A 19,059-nucleotide genomic window follows, 5' to 3' on the forward strand; every position below is an offset into this window, starting at 1 on the left:
CTGGCCCTTTGACCCCTGGCTCTTTGACCCCTGACCTTTGGCCCCTGACCCTTGGCCCCTGGCTCTGTGCCCAGTAGACCTGTTCAGTAGTCCACCAGCAGCATGAATCCAGACCAGTTGTACATTTCATGATTGTAGAGGATGACATGCAGACAACGAGGCAGCTGATGTGAAGTGGAACATATGACCAGGAAATGTAACACGTGATGATCAATACGTAGACCAATCAGATAGTTATTGATTAAACATGAAGGTGCTACACTAGCAGCAGACAGTGAACCCACCTCAGAGTCTCCAGACTACAATGTGGACTCTCCAGAAAACCACTCAGCAGCTTCAAGTCTGAATCCTGCAGCTGGTTTCCTCTCAGATCCAGTTCTCTCAGACTGGAGGGGTTTGACTTCAGAGCTGATCCCAGAGAAGAACAGCCTTCATCTGAGATCTCACAGCGTGACAGACTGAAAACAAAACAACACAGAGTTTATCATATCAATACACTATGAATCAGTATTTACATCATCAACATGAATGTCTTTCATGTTGGTTTCATCTTCTTTTGTAAACAGACATACATTTAAAATCATGTCCCTGTAAACACATTCAAACCCTGATTCCAGTGAAAGAAGTTCTTCCAGCTCTAACAAACTCAAAGCAGGACTCAAAGCGTCCTGGTTCCCTGAAAGCAGGAGGGCCAAAGGATCTTCATGTTGGTGGACAAGACATCCAACACTTCCCAGCAGGATAGTGGCCACTTCTCCATTCACAGCATTATTTCCAGATGCATATAAGCAGACACACCAGTAGACATTGTTCTCCTCCAGTAACATGTTGGGAACACCACCATGAACTCAGTCAGACACTTAGACCACTACATCATCTGTGGTAAACCACCTGATCCTGACCTGAGGCGTTCAAGTGCACAGTGTGGACTCTCCAGTCCAGCAGACAGCAGCTTCAGTCCTGAATCCTGCAGGTTGTTGTTACTCAGGTCCAGGTCTTTCAGACTAGAGGACTGGGAGCTGAGGACTGAGGACAGAGCTCCACAGCTTCTCTCTGAGAGTTTACAGCCACTCAGCCTAAGGGAGGAACAGGGATTAATACAAACAACATATTCAAAGTAAAACATCAAACCCATTTAGTAATGATAATGTATCCGTACACAGCTTTGTTGGAGGCTTTGACCACCGGCAGCAGCCTCAGAAGAGCCTCCTCTGAAGCAGAGTATTTCTTCAGGTCAAACACCTCCAGATCTTTTCCTGATGACAGTAAGATGAAGACCAGAGCTGACCACTGAGCAGGAGACAGTTTATCTGTGGAGAGACGTCCTGATCTCAGGGACTGTTGGATCTCCTCCACCAGAGAACCATCGTTCAGTTCATTCAGACAGTGGAACAGATTGATGCTTTTCTCTGGAGAATCATTCTCACTGATCTTCTTCTTGATGTACTGGACTGTTTCCTGATTGGTCCGTGAGCTACTTCCTGTCTGTGGCAGCAGACCTCGTAAGAGAATCTGATTGCTCTGCAGGGAAAGACCCAGGAGAAAGCGGAGGAACAAGTCCAGGTGTCCATTTGGACTCTGTAAGGCCTTGTCCACAGCACTCTGGTAGAGATGTTTTAGTTTAGGTTCTGGTCTCAATACTTTAGACCAACCAAGGCCTTTAGGTCTTGGTTGTTTTTCTGCCATCAGGTTGACACCAGAGTTGATGAAGGTCAGATGGACATGAAGAGCTGCCAGAAACTCCTGAACACTCAGATGGACGAAGCAGAACACCTGATCCTGGTACAGTCCTCTCTCCTCTCTGAAGATCTGTGTGAACACTCCTGAGTACACTGAGGCTGCTCTGATATCGATGCCACACTCTGTCAGGTCGGATTCATAGAAGATCAGGTTCCCTTTCTGCAGCTGATCAAAAGCCAGTTTTCCCAGAGACTCGGTCATCTTCCTGCTCTCTGGACTCCAGTGTGAATCCGTCTCAGCTCCTCCATCATACTTGACCTTCTTCACTTTGGACTGAACCACCAGGAAGTGGATGTACATCTCAGTCAGGGTCTTGGGCAGCTCTCCTCCCTCTGTGGTCTTCAACACGTCCTCCAGAACTGTAGCAGTGATCCAGCAGAAGACTGGGATGTGGCACATGATGTGGAGGCTTCGGGAGGTCTTGATGTGGGAGATGATCCTGCTGGCCTGCTCCTCATCTCTGAACCTCTTCCCGAAGTAGTCCTCCTTCTGTGGGTCAGTGAACCCTCTGACCTCTGTCACCAAGCCAACACAGTCAGGAGGGATCTGATTGGCTGCTGCAGGTCGTGTGGTTATCCAGAGGCGAGCACAGGGAAGCATGTTCCCCCTGAAGAGGTTTGTGAGCAGCACATCCACTGAGGTGGACTCTGTGACATCAGTCAGGACCTCATTGTTGTGGAAGTCCAGAGGAAGTCGACACTCATCCAGACCGTCAAAGATGAACACAACCGGGAACTCTTCAAACCTGCAGATTGCTGCTTCTCTGGTTTCAGTGAAGAAGTGATGAACGAGTTCCACCAAGCTGAACTTCTTCTCTTTCAGCACATTCAGCTCTCTGAACGTGAATGGAAACGTGAACTGGATGTCCTGGTTGGCTTTGTCTTCAGCCCAGTCCAGAGTGAACTTCTGTGTTAGGACTGTTTTCCCAACGCCAGCCACTCCCTTAGTCATCACTGTTCTGATTGGTTCCTCTCCTCCAGACGAGGCTTTGAAGAGGTCTTCTTGTCTGATGGGGGTTTCTGGTCTGTGTGGTTTCCTGGATGCTGTTTCAATCTGTCTGACCTCGTGCTCCTCATTGACCTCTGCAGTCCCTCCCTCTGTGATGTAGAGCTCTGTGTAGATCTGGTTCAGGAGGGTTGGGTTCCCTGCTTTAGAGATGCCCTCAAACACACACTGGAACTTCTTCTTCAGGTTAGACTTGAGTTCATGTTGGCACACTGCAGCACTGGTTTCTGGAATGACATAAATCATAGATGAAATTAGTGAGTGGTGGTCTTCTGTTTAATTGTAAAGTCTTTAAAATCCTCTTACTGCTCTGCAGACAGTCAGCCAGCTCCTCCTGCTTCATTCTTCTCAAGAGGTTTAGTGTGATCTTCAGAAATGCTTCCCTGCTGCTCCTCCTCTGCTCTTCATCCTCACCGTCCAACACCTCCTCATCTTCCTTCTGACCCGCAGAGCCTTCTGGGTAATCTGGACTGAGGACCTTTTGCATCTTCTTCAGCTCGCTCTTCATAAAGCTGACAATGTTCTTTTCAAGCAGCTGGAACCAAACAATAAAAGTATATTTACGTGTTTTACTTTCTAATCTCTGAACAGTGTGTTACTGTAGATTGTCAATGCAGATTTCTATTGTAAATCTATATCCAATAATACCAACAGACAACCAAACACAAGCACAATTCTCCATCTTCAATTGAAAGACCATAATGTCTTGAGTGTCTAAATGTTGACATCAGAGGTCAGAGGAGGTTTAATACATAAAGCTCGGGTAGGAACTTCGCTTTAGTCCATATTTCATCAAGTTAGGGCCGAGAATCCCGAAACAACCCAGAACCAAGTAGTATCGAAACTTCTCCAATCAAACGATACCTGAGATCCGTCCTTTTTGTGCTTGCAAGCTTTCCTTGATTTAATGTGACGTGTGATTGGCCCCCAAACAGCCGGGGGGGTTCCTTCCTGCACACTGTTAGCACCGTTAGCTACTAGTCGCTGAGATGTCTGAGCTAACAGCTAACGGTGCTATAAGCATGAACAGAGCTATCCTCGACAGCATAGTGCTTACAGAGCATAGTTTTAACCTCGGGGTACTTGAAGATGGGCGTTACGCTTCCATGACGACGCAGTCAGGACGGCGCTGTCATTGGTCCTCCTGTATGAGCGCTGTGGCGTGATTAGCTAGTCAGTGCACACACAAAAGCTCCAAAAGTGAGTTAATCGGCACAGATATATAACTCAGCCATTTATATGATATTATGCCTGAAAGTTAGACATAGAGGGCGTGGCCTCTTTGATTGACAGGTGGACGTCTCCTCTGTTGCTTCACCTGCCCGTCTAAGCTCCATCAACTCTTTGACCATCTCTATGTTTCATACAGTCTCTGACTCACACACCTTAAATATGGGGTCCAGGTCTCTTGGGATCACTTGGGATCTCTGTTGCTGAACTCTTTGGAGAAAACAAAAGTACAAGTTGTATATTATGTTCTGTCTTAAGGAATCCTGAAATCAAAGGTAAAGGAGAGTCTGATCTCTGCTGATGGATCCTGATAGAAACACAGTAGCCTCATGAAGACTCACCTTAGTTCATCAGACTGATGTCCATCTTTGAATGTTACAGGGTTTCTCATAGACCGGTCACTCTTCAGGGACACACAGCTGGGTCCAGGTCCAGGTCCAGGAGAGTCTGGTCTGTTCAACACACACACAGAGCTTAGAGGGTGAATAATGATGCAGGAGTGATGTGACATGGAGAAGAGTCCTGGTCTGTTAGAGGTCCTGGTCTGTTAGTGGTCCTGGTCTGTTAGAGGTCCTGGTCTGTTAGAGATCCACGATTGTCTTTATTAATACACATGCATGCTTCTATAAATGTATATTATGTATATAAAAGCGTTCATCAGTGTGATTATATAATATCTTAACTCACTGAGTCTTTGGAGGGCGTTGTCTTTTAAAAGCAAGAGAGTTCATAGACCGGTCACTCTTCAGGGACACACAGCTGGGTCCAGGTCCAGGTCCCTATTTCTCATACGTGGTGCAACTAAGTCGATCAAATGACCTGTTAGCCAGCTTAATTTACCACGATGATTGAAATCAGGCTATCCAGCTTTCTCAAAGGCTGATCCGCGCTCAAACTATTTTATTAATTCGAACAAGACTTCAATAATAAGGATAGAACCACACTGTACTACAATGTACTACAATGTACAACACTGTACAACACTGTACTACACTGTACCACAATGTACCACACTGTACCACAATGTACCACACTGTACAACACTGTACAACAATTTACTACACTGTACTACACTGTACAACAATGTACAACACTGTACAACACTGTACTACACTGTACAACAATGTACCACAATGTACCACACTGTACAACACTGTACAACACTGTACAACAATGTACCACAATGTACCACACTGTACAACACTGTACAAAAATGTACAACACTGTAATACACTGTACAACATTGTACAACACTGTACAACACTGTACAACACGGTACTACACTGTACAACAATGTACTACACTGTACTACACTGTACCACAATGTACCACACTGTACCACAATGTACCACACTGTACAACACTGTACAACAATGTACTACACTGTACTACACTGTACAACAATGTACAACACTGTACAACACTGTACAACACTGTACAAAAATGTACAACACTGTGCTACACTGTACCAGAATGTACCACACTGTACCACAATGTACCACACTGTACAACACTGTACAACAATGTACTACACTGTACTACACTGTACAACAATGTACAACACTGTACAACACTGTACTACACTGTACAACAATGTACTACACTGTACTACACTGTACAACAATGTACAACAATGTACAACACTGTACAACACTGTACAACAATGTACCACAATGTACCACACTGTACAACACTGTACAAAAATGTACAACACTGTACTACACTGTACAACAATGTACAACACTGTACAACACTGTACTACACTGTACAACACTGTACAACAATGTACCACAATGTACCACACTGTACAACAATGTACCACAATGTACCACACTGTACAACACTGTACAACAATGTACAACACTGTACTACACTGTACAACACTGTACAACACTGTACAACAATGTACCACAATGTACCACACTGTACAACACTGTACAACAATGTACAACACTGTACCACAATGTACCACACTGTACAACAATGTACTACACTGTACTACACTGTACAACAATGTACAACACTGTACTACACTGTACAACACTGTACAACACTGTACAACAATGTACAACACTGTACCACACTGTACCACACTGTACTACACTGTACAACAATGTACAGCACTGTACAACAATGTACTACACTGTACAACAATGTACAACACTGTACAACACTGTACTACACTGTACAACAATGTACAACACTGTACAACACTGTACCACACTGTACAACAATGTACAACACTGTACCACACTGTAACACACTGTACTACACTGTATAACAATGTACAACACTGTACTACACTGTACAACAATGTACAACACTGTACAACACTGTACCACACTGTACTACACTGTACAACAATGTACAACACTGTACTACACTGTACAACAATGTACAACACTGTACAACAATGTACTACACTGTACAACACTGTACCACACTGTACAACAATGTACCACACTGTACATCAATATAGAACAATGTACAACACTGTACTACAATGTACAACAATGTAGAACACTGTACCACACTGTACAACAATGTAGAACACTGTACAACAATGTAGAACAATGTACAACACTGTACAACACTGTACCACAATGTACCACACTGTACTACACTGTACAACAATGTACAACAATGTACTACACTGTACAACACTGTACCACACTGTACTACACTGTACAACAATGTACAACAATGTACTACACTGTACAACACTGTACAACACTGTACTACACTGTACATCAATGTACAACACTGTACAACACTGTACCACACGGTACTACACTGTACAACAATGTACAACACTGTACAACAATGTACTACACTGTACAACACTGTACAACACTGTACCACACTGTACAACAATGTACCACACTGTACATCAATGTAGAACAATGTAGAACACTGTATCACAATGTACAACAATGTAGAACACTGTACAACAATGTACAACACTGTACCACAATGTACCAGACTGTACAACAATGTACCACACTGTACTACACTGTACAACAATGTACTACACTGTACTACACTGTACAACAATGTACCACAATGTACCACACTGTACAACACTGTACAACACTGTACCACAATGTACCACACTGTACTACACTGTACAACAATGTACTACACTGTACAACAATGTACAACACTGTACCACAATGTACCACACTGTACAACAATGTACCACAAGGCTCTGCATACAGTCTGTGAGACAGTCAATGTGGTGTTCAATGTAGGCTCCAGAAGGTCTGTAATAATTGATTCCTTGAGGGCAGAATGGAAGGCGCTCGTACAGGAAGTCGTCATCACGTCATCAGAACTCTCTCCCTATGAAACATTAATATAACTAATATCACTCCTTCATCAATGAGGAAGGGAGCGGCCATTTTCTTCAGGGGGCGTGGCCAGATTATCCAGCTAGACTGAATAAGCCTGCGCTGGAGCAGGTTCACATTGTTGATGTGTTGCTATGGTGATTTAGCCAAACTTGCTTCGAGGAACCGAAAACCCTGACTTGTGTAATCTCATCTGGAAAATGATCCAGCTAACCACGTTAGCCAGGTAGAGAAATAGAGTCAGCTTTATGCTGATGGATCCTGATAGAAACACAGTAGCCTCATGAAGACTCACCTTAGTTCATCAGACTGATGTCCATCTTTGAATGTTACAGGGTTTCTCATAGACCGGTCACTCTTCAGGGACACACAGCTGGGTCCAGGTCCAGGTCCAGGAGAGTCTGGTCTGTTCAACACACACACAGAGCTTAGAGGGTGAATAATGACGCAGGAGTGATGTGACATGGAGAAGAGTCCTGGTCTGTTAGTGGTCCTGGTCTGTTAGTGGTCCTGGTCTGTTAAGAGGTCCTGGTCTGTTAGAGGTCCTGGTCTGTTAGTGGTCCTGGTCTGTTAGTGGTCCTGGTCTGTTAGAGGTCCTGGTCTGTTAGTGGTCCTGGTCTGTTAGAGGTCCAGTGGAGTGATTTTAAGACCACGATTGTCTTTATTAATACACATGCATGCTTCTATAAATGTATATTATGTATATAAAAGCGTTCATCAGTGTGATTATATAATATCTTAACTCACTGAGTCTTTGGAGGGCGTTGTCTTTTAAAAGCAAGAGAGTTCATAGACCGGTCACTCTTCAGGGACACACAGCTGGGTCCAGGTCCAGGTCCCTATTTCTCATACGTGGTGCAACTAAGTCGATCAAATGACCTGTTAGCCAGCTTAATTTAACACGATGATTGAAATCAGGCTATCCAGCTTTCTCAAAGGCTGATCCGCGCTCAAACTACTTTATTAATTCGAACAAGACTTCAATAATCAGGATAGAACCACACTGTACTACAATGTACTACAATGTACAACACTGTACTACACTGTACCACAATGTACCACACTGTACCACAATGTACCACACAGTACAACACTGTACAACAATGTACTACACTGTACAACACTTTACCACAATGTACCACACTGTACTACACTGTACAACACTGTACTACACTGTACTACACTGTACAACAATGTACCACAATGTACCACACTGTACAACACTGTACAACACTGTACAACACTGTACCACACTGTACAACAATGTACCACACTGTACATCAATGTAGAACAATGTAGAACACTGTATCACAATGTACAACAATGTAGAACACTGTACAACAATGTACAACACTGTACCACAATGTACCAGACTGTACAACAATGTACCACACTGTACTACACTGTACAACAATGTACTACACTGTACTACACTGTACAACAATGTACCACAATGTACCACACTGTACAACACTGTACAACACTGTACAACACTGTACCACAATGTACAACACGGTACAACAATGTACTACACTGTACAACACTGTACAACACTGTACCACAATGTACCACACTGTACTACACTGTACAACAATGTACTACACTGTACAACAATGTACAACACTGTACCACAATGTACCACACTGTACAACAATGTACCACAAGGCTCTGCATACAGTCTGTGAGACAGTCAATGTGGTGTTCAATGTAGGCTCCAGAAGGTCTGTAATAATTGATTCCTTGAGGGCAGAATGGAAGGCGCTCGTACAGGAAGTCGTCATCACGTCATCAGAACTCTCTCCCTATGAAACATTAATATAACTAATATCACTCCTTCATCAATGAGGAAGGGAGCGGCCATTTTCTTCAGGGGGCGTGGCCAGATTATCCAGCTAGACTGAATAAGCCTGCGCTGGAGCAGGTTCACATTGTTGATGTGTTGCTATGGTGATTTAGCCAAACTTGCTTCGAGGAACCGAAAACCCTGACTTGTGTAATCTCATCTGGAAAATGATCCAGCTAACCACGTTAGCCAGGTAGAGAAATAGAGTCAGCTTTATGCTGATGGATCCTGATAGAAACACAGTAGCCTCATGAAGACTCACCTTAGTTCATCAGACTGATGTCCATCTTTGAATGTTACAGGGTTTCTCATAGACCGGTCACTCTTCAGGGACACACAGCTGGGTCCAGGTCCAGGTCCAGGTCCAGGTCCAGGAGAGTCTGGTCTGTTCAACACACACACAGAGCTTAGAGGGTGAATAATGACGCAGGAGTGATGTGACATGGAGAAGAGTCCTGGTCTGTTAGTGGTCCTGGTCTGTTAGTGGTCCTGGTCTGTTAAGAGGTCCTGGTCTGTTAGAGGTCCTGGTCTGTTAGTGGTCCTGGTCTGTTAGTGGTCCTGGTCTGTTAGAGGTCCTGGTCTGTTAGTGGTCCTGGTCTGTTAGTGGTCCTGGTCTGTTAGAGGTCCAGTGGAGTGATTTTAAGACCACGATTGTCTTTATTAATACACATGCATGCTTCTATAAATGTATATTATGTATATAAAAGCGTTCATCAGTGTGATTATATAATATCTTAACTCACTGAGTCTTTGGAGGGCGTTGTCTTTTAAAAGCAAGAGAGTTCATAGACCGGTCACTCTTCAGGGACACACAGCTGGGTCCAGGTCCAGGTCCCTATTTCTCATACGTGGTGCAACTAAGTCGATCAAATGACCTGTTAGCCAGCTTAATTTAACACGATGATTGAAATCAGGCTATCCAGCTTTCTCAAAGGCTGATCCGCGCTCAAACTATTTTATTAATTCGAACAAGACTTCAATAATCAGGATAGAACCACACTGTACTACAATGTACTACAATGTACAACACTGTACTACACTGTACCACAATGTACCACACTGTACCACAATGTACCACACAGTACAACACTGTACAACAATGTACTACACTGTACAACACTTTACCACAATGTACCACACTGTACTACACTGTACAACACTGTACTACACTGTACTACACTGTACAACAATGTACCACAATGTACCACACTGTACAACACTGTACAACACTGTACAACACTGTACCACAATGTACAACACGGTACAACAATGTACTACACTGTACAACACTGTACAACACTGTACCACAATGTACCACACTGTACTACACTGTACAACAATGTACTACACTGTACAACAATGTACCACACTGTACAACACTGTACTACACTGTACATCAATGTACAAGACTGTATAACACTGTACCACATGGTACTACACTGTACAACAATGTACAACACTGTACAACAATGTACTACACTGTAAAACACTGTACAACACTGTACCACACTGTACAACACTGTACCACACTGTACAACAATGTACAACACTGTACATCAATGTAGAACAATGTACAACACTGTATCACAATGTACAACAATGTAGAATACTGTACAACACTGTACCACAATGTACAACAATGTAGAACACTGTACCACACTGTACAACACTGTACAACAATGTAGAACAATGTACAACCCTGTACCACAATGTAGAACAATGTACAACACTGTACAACAATGTAGAACAATGTACAACCCTGTACCACAATGTAGAACAATGTACAACACTGTACAACAATGTACCACCATGTACCACAATGTACTACACTGTACAACACTGTACAACACTGTACCACAATGTACAACAATGTACCACAATGTACCACACTGCACCACACTGTACAACATAGCACCACACTGTACAACAATGTACCACAATGTACAACCCTGTACCACAATGTGCCACAATGTACAACACTGTACAACAATGTACCACATTGTACCACACTGTACAACACTGTACAACACTGTACCACAATGTACCACACTGTACAACAATGTACCACACTGTACAACATAGTACCACACTGTACAACAATGTACCACAATGTACAACCCTGTACCACAATGTACCACAAGGTACAACACTGTACCACAATGTACCACACTGTACAACAATGTACCACAATGTACCACACTGTACCACACTGTACAACAATGTACAACACTGTACCACAATGTACTACACTGTACAACACTGTACAACACTGTACCACACTGTACAACAATGTACCACACTGTACATCAATGTAGAACAATGTAGAACACTGTATCACAATGTACAACAATGTAGAACACTGTACAACAATGTACAACACTGTACTACACTGTACAACAATGTACAACACTGTACAACACTGTACCACACTGTACTACACTGTACAACAATGTACAACACTGTACTACACTGTACAACAATGTACAACACTGTACAACAATGTACTACACTGTACAACACTGTACCACACTGTACAACAATGTACCACACTGTACATCAATATAGAACAATGTACAACACTGTACTACAATGTACAACAATGTAGAACACTGTACCACACTGTACAACAATGTAGAACACTGTACAACAATGTAGAACAATGTACAACACTGTACAACACTGTACCACAATGTACCACACTGTACTACACTGTACAACAATGTACAACACTGTACAACACTGTACTACACTGTACATCAATGTACAACACTGTACAACACTGTACCACACGGTACTACACTGTACAACAATGTACAACACTGTACAACAATGTACTACACTGTACAACACTGTACAACACTGTACCACACTGTACAACAATGTACCACACTGTACATCAATGTAGAACAATGTAGAACACTGTATCACAATGTACAACAATGTAGAACACTGTACAACAATGTACAACACTGTACCACAATGTACCAGACTGTACAACAATGTACCACACTGTACTACACTGTACAACAATGTACTACACTGTACTACACTGTACAACAATGTACCACAATGTACCACACTGTACAACACTGTACAACACTATACAACACTGTACCACAATGTACAACACGGTACAACAATGTACTACACTGTACAACACTGTACAACACTGTACCACAATGTACCACACTGTACTACACTGTACAACAATGTACTACACTGTACAACAATGTACAACACTGTACCACAATGTACCACACTGTACAACACTGTACAACACTGTACCACAATGTACCACACTGTACTACACTGTACAACAATGTACTACACTGTACAACAATGTACAACACTGTACCACAATGTACCACACTGTACAACAATGTACCACAAGGCTCTGCATACAGTCTGTGAGACAGTCAATGTGGTGTTCAATGTAGGCTCCAGAAGGTCTGTAATAATTGATTCCTTGAGGGCAGAATGGAAGGCGCTCGTACAGGAAGTCGTCATCACGTCATCAGAACTCTCTCCCTATGAAACATTAATATAACTAATATCACTCCTTCATCAATGAGGAAGGGAGCGGCCATTTTCTTCAGGGGGCGTGGCCAGATTATCCAGCTAGACTGAATAAGCCTGTGCTGGAGCAGGTTCACATTGTTGATGTGTTGCTATGGTGATTTAGCCAAACTTGCTTCGAGGAACCGAAAACCCTGACTTGTGTAATCTCATCTGGAAAATGATCCAGCTAACCACGTTAGCCAGGTAGAGAAATAGAGTCAGCTTTATGCTGATGGATCCTGATAGAAACACAGTAGCCTCATGAAGACTCACCTTAGTTCATCAGACTGATGTCCATCTTTGAATGTTACAGGGTTTCTCATAGACCGGTCACTCTTCAGGGACACACAGCTGGGTCCAGGTCCAGGTCCAGGAGAGTCTGGTCTGTTCAACACAAACACAGAGCTTAGAGGGTGAATAATGACGCAGGAGTGATGTGACATGGAGAAGAGTCCTGGTCTGTTAGTGGTCCTGGTCTGTTAGAGGTCCTGGTCTGTTAGTGGTCCTGGCCTGTTAGTGGTCCTGGTCTGTTAGTGGTCCTGGTCTGTTAGTGGTCCTGGTCTGTTAGAGGTCCTGGTCTGTTAGTGGTCCTGGTCTGTTAGAGGTCCTGGTCAGTTAGTGGTCCTGGTCTGTTAGAAATCCTGGTCTGTTAGTGGTCCTGGTCTGTTAGAGGTCCTGGTCAGTTAGTGGTCCTGGTCTGTTAGAAATCCTGGTCTGTTAGTGGTCCTGGTCTTTTAGAGGTCCTGGTCAGTTAGTGGTCCTGGTCTGTTAGAAATCCTGGTCTGTTAGTGGTCCTGGTCTGTTAGAGGTCCTGGTCAGTTAGTGGTCCTGGTCTGTTAGAAATCCTGGTCTGTTAGAGGTCCTGGTCTGTTAGAGGTCCTGGTCTGTTAGTGGTCCTGGTCTGTTAGTGGTCCTGGTCTGTTAGAGGTCCTGGTCAGTTAGTGGTCCTGGTCTGTTAGAAATCCTGGTCTGTTAGAGGTCCTGGTCTGTTAGAGGTCCTGGTCTGTTAGAGGTCCTGGTCTGTTAGTGGTCCTGGTCTGTTAGAGGTCCTGGTCTGTTAGTGGTCCTGGTATGTTAGTGGTCCTGGTCTGTTAGTGGTCCTGGTCTGTTAAGAGGTCCTGGTCTGTTAGAGGTCCTGGTCTGTTAGTGGTCCTGATCTGTTAGTGGTCCTGGTCTGTTAGTGATCCTGGTCTGTTAAGAGGTCCTGGTCTGTTAGTGGTCCTGGTCTGTTAGAGGTCCTGGTCTGTTAGAGGTCCTGGTCTGTTAGTGGTCCTGGTCTGTTAAGAGCTCCTGGTCTGTTAGAGGTCCTGGTCTGTTAGTGGTCCTGGTCTCACCTCTGATCTTTGAGGCTGTCATGTTCCAGAGTGGTTTTAGAAGGAGGGACTCCCTCCTCTCTGTCCTCCCACTGATTCATGTCCACACCTTCACCTTCACCTTCACCTTCACCTTCACACAAACACAAACACAAACACAAACACAAACACAGACACAAACACAAACACAGACACAAACACAAACACAAACACAAACACAAACACAAACACAAACACAAACACAAACACAAACACAGACACAAACACAAACACAAACACAAACACAAACACAAACACAAACACAAACACAAACACAAACACAAACACAAACACAAACACAAACACAAACACAAACACAAACACAAACACAAACACAAACACAGACACAAACACAAACACAGACACAAACACAAACACAAACACAAACACAAACACAAACACAAACACAAACACAAACACAAACACAAACACAAACACAAACACAAACACAGACACAAACACAGACACAAACACAAACACAAACACAAACACAAACACAAACACAAACACAGACACAAACACAGACACAAACACAAACACAAACACAAACAGACACAAACACAAACAGACACAAACACAAACAGACACAAACACAAACAGACACAAACACAAACACAAACACCTGTTGTCATCACTACAACACTCACGTCACATGACACAAACACTGGAACGCTGTCAAACCGGTTCGGACGCATATTTCATTAAGGAGTCAAACTCCAGTTGGTTCAAGGTTTCAGCTCTTATTTTATTATAAGACGTGCACATCTTTATCAATCACTGTCCTTTAAGTCAAATATTAATGATGGACTATTATTCCAGCTGAAAGCAAAAGAAATGATCAGCCAATCAGCATCAGGATCCTTTTCTACCGTCCAGTTAAAGAGAGAAAGAACACAAAGTGATCAAAGTGATCAAACATGTCCAGATTCCTCCGGTCGGATTCTCACCTGCTGAACTGAGCTCAGGTCAGTTTACAGACACGTTCACCTTCATGTGTGGAGGAACCTCTGGAGAGAAGAAGCTGCTCATGTCTTCCTGTCAGTCCTGTTGTGAGTGTGCATTTGATCTGAGGACGCCGTCACGCCCCCATCTCTTCAGAGTCCAAGTCCAGAATCAAACTGTGTGACGTCAGAACCAGTCCAACAGGTGTAGATAGTCACAAGTGAATGATAATGGATGTGTTTTAACTTGTTCAGCACACACAGACTTCCCTTCTGTACTCAAACATTCACAAGCTGCTGTTTTATCCGTGATGGTCCACCAGCTCGAGCCTCTGGTCCTCATTGCAGGGACGCTCTGCTCTGGTCTGGGCATGAAGAAGAATCAGCCCTTCAAACACTCTATGCTTTATAGGAAGTAAATCAAGTTCCTCTTATTATAGCAAAGAGTGTATCCGTTGAGTTAAAAATGTGTGTGTGTGTTAACTGTGACAAAGAGTGATGTCACTGAGCAACTGGGAGAATCGGCCTTCCAGCTGAAACCCTTAACTTTGCTAAATACTCTTTGCTTTAAAACAAAGTAATCAGGTTCCTCTTATTGCAACGAGGAAAAGAGACGACTCGAGACATCGGGAGGGATTACGACGTGGGACAGTGTCCGGTAACAACACTGTCCAAGACAATAGAACATCGTCCGGGACAAACATCGGAGAACTTCATCTCTGCTCACGGATCAGAGGACCCTGCCGGAGAGTCTCATCCCCTCCTGCCCACAAAGGATTAAGGAGGACACTGTCTTCTGTGACTGTGTACGGAGTCAAGAGGATCTCAGACCGAGGCAGGTGTTTGAACCGGGGCCGGCGAAAACATCTCCTTCAAAGGAATAATTTCACAAAAATGTCTATCGTACCACAACATTATTTAACAGAGTGGAAATCTCTAACAGCCTAAAAGCTGATAACTATATTATAAAAAGCTAAGCTAACACCATCTATATCCAGGACCTTCATCTACCCCTTGTACTAGAGAACCGTTGTCTCCAGGTATTTGTAACCCTCTCATTCTACTGGGTACTCCTCTGAGACCATAGTATGGCACAATCAAAGACAGTATAACATCACCCTCTCACCAAAGTCTCACGCCTTCTAATGTCACGGGAGAACAGGGTTAGGACCCAAGAGCAGACCACAGGAGATAGGATAGGGATAAGGAACTTTATTCCGTAAGGATGTTTTAGCAATTCCGACGTGAGTCCTGAGGATCGACGTCGGAGGTAGGCACAGCTAATCACGGTGTGAGTCCCGAGGCACAACACCGGAGGCAGGCAGAAGAGAGCAGGTACTCTGCGAACAAGGAGAGAGAGAGTTACCGAGCGTAACGAGCCAGTGGACAATCTCATGGAGCGGCAGTGGGAACTACCGGGGCAGAAGACGTAACAGACTGACAACCCAGGCCTGCACGACCAGGGTTGATATGGAGCCGGTGATGATCAAAACGGGAACAGCTGTGCACCACTCGGGGGAGTGGCCACGCCCTGCCCATCTTCTCCGGATGTAGCCGACGAAAATCCTGGATTAGAGTGGGGTCCACGATTCTCCAACGGGGCACCCATGAGCGTTCCTCTGGACCGTATCCCTCCCAGTCTACAAGGAATTGGAAGCCCCGCCCCCGCTGCCGAGCATCCACAAGTCTCCTGACCGTGTGAACCAGGCCCCCGTCGATGAGTCGGGCGGGCAGAGGGGGTATGGCCGGAGGGCACAGAGTACTGGTGGACACCGGCTTGATCAAAGAGACATGGAATGTCGGATGGACCTTCAAAGATGAGGGGAGTTTCAGTCGAACCGCAGATGGATTAATCATGGCCTGGATCTCAAATGGGCCGATGAACCGGGGGGACAGCTTCCGGGATTCGGTCTTTAGCGGGATATTGTAAGATTCGTGTTCAAAGCTCCGGGTCCCGTGGCCGCAGGAAATTCAGGATTCGAGTTAAAGTTTAACAATATTTAATGGCAAAGATAATACTCATGTAGCGTTCACGATCGTGGGGCCAGAAAGGAGGAACTCTCCACAGACGAACTGCAGCTGCCAGGGAGCCACAGACCGGGGCTGTCTCGAGTCTCCAGACCAGTAGAACCATGTCTCCCCAGAACAAATGCTCGGTCGTTAGTATGGTCATGCAAATGAATTCACACCTAAAGGTTAGTTCCATTGGTCAGTTCAAAGGATGCCGTCGTTCAGTTCGCTAAGCCAATTAGTAAAACTAGCGGGGTCAAAGCTCACTCTTCCGGTAAAGGACAGGAAGTTCCCCTTCACAATAAAACCCTATTATCCTGCCTTCCGAATAAAAGCAACACATTAGGTTTCAATCGGCATCCATTTTAACTATTGTCTAAACAATAAAACATTCATTCATTCTCATGCATCACACAGTTAATCATTACATTCGTCATTAAAACAGAATAATAAAACAGTGATCCTCTCTTATGTTTCACAATACATTCCTCCAGAATATTCCTCATAATATCCCAAATTAATTATCATATCTTTCTTTATGTATTAATTTAAAACATAAACTTCTCTTATCTACATGTGCAAATATATATAAAATCCACTACAACCTAACAATATCCTTCGCCGAGAGCCACACCCGTTGACCGACCTGGTAGGAAAGAGCCGGAACGCGGCGCCGATCTGCCACCCGTTTATTTTGCTCCGCCGTACGGAGAAGAGCGGCTCTGGTATCCTTCCACACCCTCCTACAGCGACGGATGTGGAGCTGCACCGAGGGAACGGCTGTCTCCACCTCCTGAGCAGGGAACAGGGGGGGCTGGTATCCCAGAGAGACCTCGAATGGCGAGTGACCAGTGGCCGAAGAAGTAAGGGAGTTGTGGGCGTACTCTATCCAGGACAGGTAAGTACTCCCGCTAGAAGGGTTTGATGCGGCCATGCAGCGGATGGAGGCCTCGAGCTCCTGGTTTAGCCTCTCAGTCTGCCCGTTAGACTGGGGGTGAAATCCGGAGGACAGGCTAATTGTTGCGCCCAGAGCCTGGCCGAAAGCTCTCTAGACCTGGAAAGTGAATTGGGGACCACGGTCCGACACGATGTCCGCCGGAATCCCATGCAACCGGAACACATGGTTGACCACCATATCCGCCGTCTCCCGGGCAGAGGGAAGCTTGGGCAGCGCGAGGAAGTGGGCAGCTTTGGAAAAGCGGTCTACCACCGTGACGATGACCGTGTTCCCCTGTGAGGGTGGCAGGCCTGTGACAAAGTCCAAGGCGATGTGAGACCAGGGACAATGTGGCACCGGGAGTGGTTGCAGCAGCCCGGAAGAGGGTCGATGTGACGACTTGTTGCGGGAACAGGTAGAGCAGGCCAGGACATATTCTCTGGTGTCCGCCTCCAGCGACTTCCACCAAAAGGTCCGCCGGAGCATGTTGATGTGCGCCTGATGCCCGGGTGACAGGAGAAACGGGAGTTATGAGCCCATTGGAGCACTTGGGAACGTGCAGGCGGGGGAACAAAGAGACGGCCGGGAGGCCCGCCACCGGGGTCTGGCAGGGTCCGGAGAGCATCTTGCACCACCGCCTCACTCTCCCACGTGAGAGAAGCTGCCACACAGGTTGCCGGGAGAATGGTAACAGGACAGGGGAAGTGGTCCTCGGGTGAGAACTGGCGAGAGAGAGCGTCGGGCTTGGTATTCTTGTTCCCTGGACGGTAGGAGATAGAGAAGTCGAAACGTCCAAAGAATAGCGACCACCGCGCTTGGCGAGAGTTTAACCTCTTGGCCGTCCGAATATACTCCAAATTTTTATGGTCTGTCCAGACCACGAACGGATGAGCGGACCCCTCCAGCGAGTGTCTCCACTCCTCCAAAGCTAATTTAATAGCCAACAGCTCCCAGTTTCCGACATCATAATTCCTTTCCGCCGGAGTCAAGCGGCGCGAAAAGTATGCGCAAGGGCGAAGCTTGGAGTCAGAGTCAGAGCGCTGTGACAGGATAGCCCCCACGCCTGTGTCCGAGGCATCCACCTCGACGACGA

The 19,059-nt window shown here is 45.1% G+C and overlaps 3 protein-coding genes across 3 annotated transcripts in view; all 3 read right to left on the reverse strand.

The window, feature by feature from the left end:
- Window positions 1-4,095, reverse strand: part of LOC117727122 (NLR family CARD domain-containing protein 3-like) — a 22,936-nt gene extending 18,841 nt beyond the window's left edge. The window contains exons 1-3 of the mRNA XM_034527198.1: window positions 3,052-4,095; window positions 1,160-2,972; window positions 903-1,076 (exon numbers count right to left, since the gene is read on the reverse strand). Coding sequence (XP_034383089.1) covers window positions 903-1,076; window positions 1,160-2,972; window positions 3,052-3,253 — 2,189 coding nt within the window. The 5' untranslated portion in view covers window positions 3,254-4,095. The remainder of the gene's footprint in view (window positions 1-902; window positions 1,077-1,159; window positions 2,973-3,051) is intronic.
- The window catches only part of LOC117727154 (NACHT, LRR and PYD domains-containing protein 12-like), a 146,842-nt gene that overhangs the window by 125,373 nt on the left and 2,410 nt on the right, over window positions 1-19,059 (reverse strand). The window contains 5 exon segments of the mRNA XM_034527254.1: window positions 4,317-4,427; window positions 7,621-7,731; window positions 9,431-9,553; window positions 13,000-13,110; window positions 14,061-14,172. Of these exon segments, the coding sequence (XP_034383145.1) occupies window positions 4,317-4,427; window positions 7,621-7,731; window positions 9,431-9,553; window positions 13,000-13,110; window positions 14,061-14,172 (568 nt within the window).
- LOC117727148 lies at window positions 14,803-18,214 on the reverse strand. The gene is made up of 3 exons (XM_034527249.1): window positions 17,676-18,214; window positions 16,436-16,828; window positions 14,803-16,359 (listed from the first exon to the last, which is right to left on the reverse strand). Exons 1-3 carry the CDS (start codon window positions 17,961-17,963, stop codon window positions 16,300-16,302), a joined length of 741 nt encoding a protein of 246 aa, XP_034383140.1. The 5' UTR covers window positions 17,964-18,214; the 3' UTR covers window positions 14,803-16,299.

Source organism: Cyclopterus lumpus, chromosome 24 (assembly GCF_009769545.1).
Source record: "Cyclopterus lumpus isolate fCycLum1 chromosome 24, fCycLum1.pri, whole genome shotgun sequence".
NCBI classification, from domain to species: Eukaryota; Metazoa; Chordata; class Actinopteri; order Perciformes; family Cyclopteridae; genus Cyclopterus; species Cyclopterus lumpus.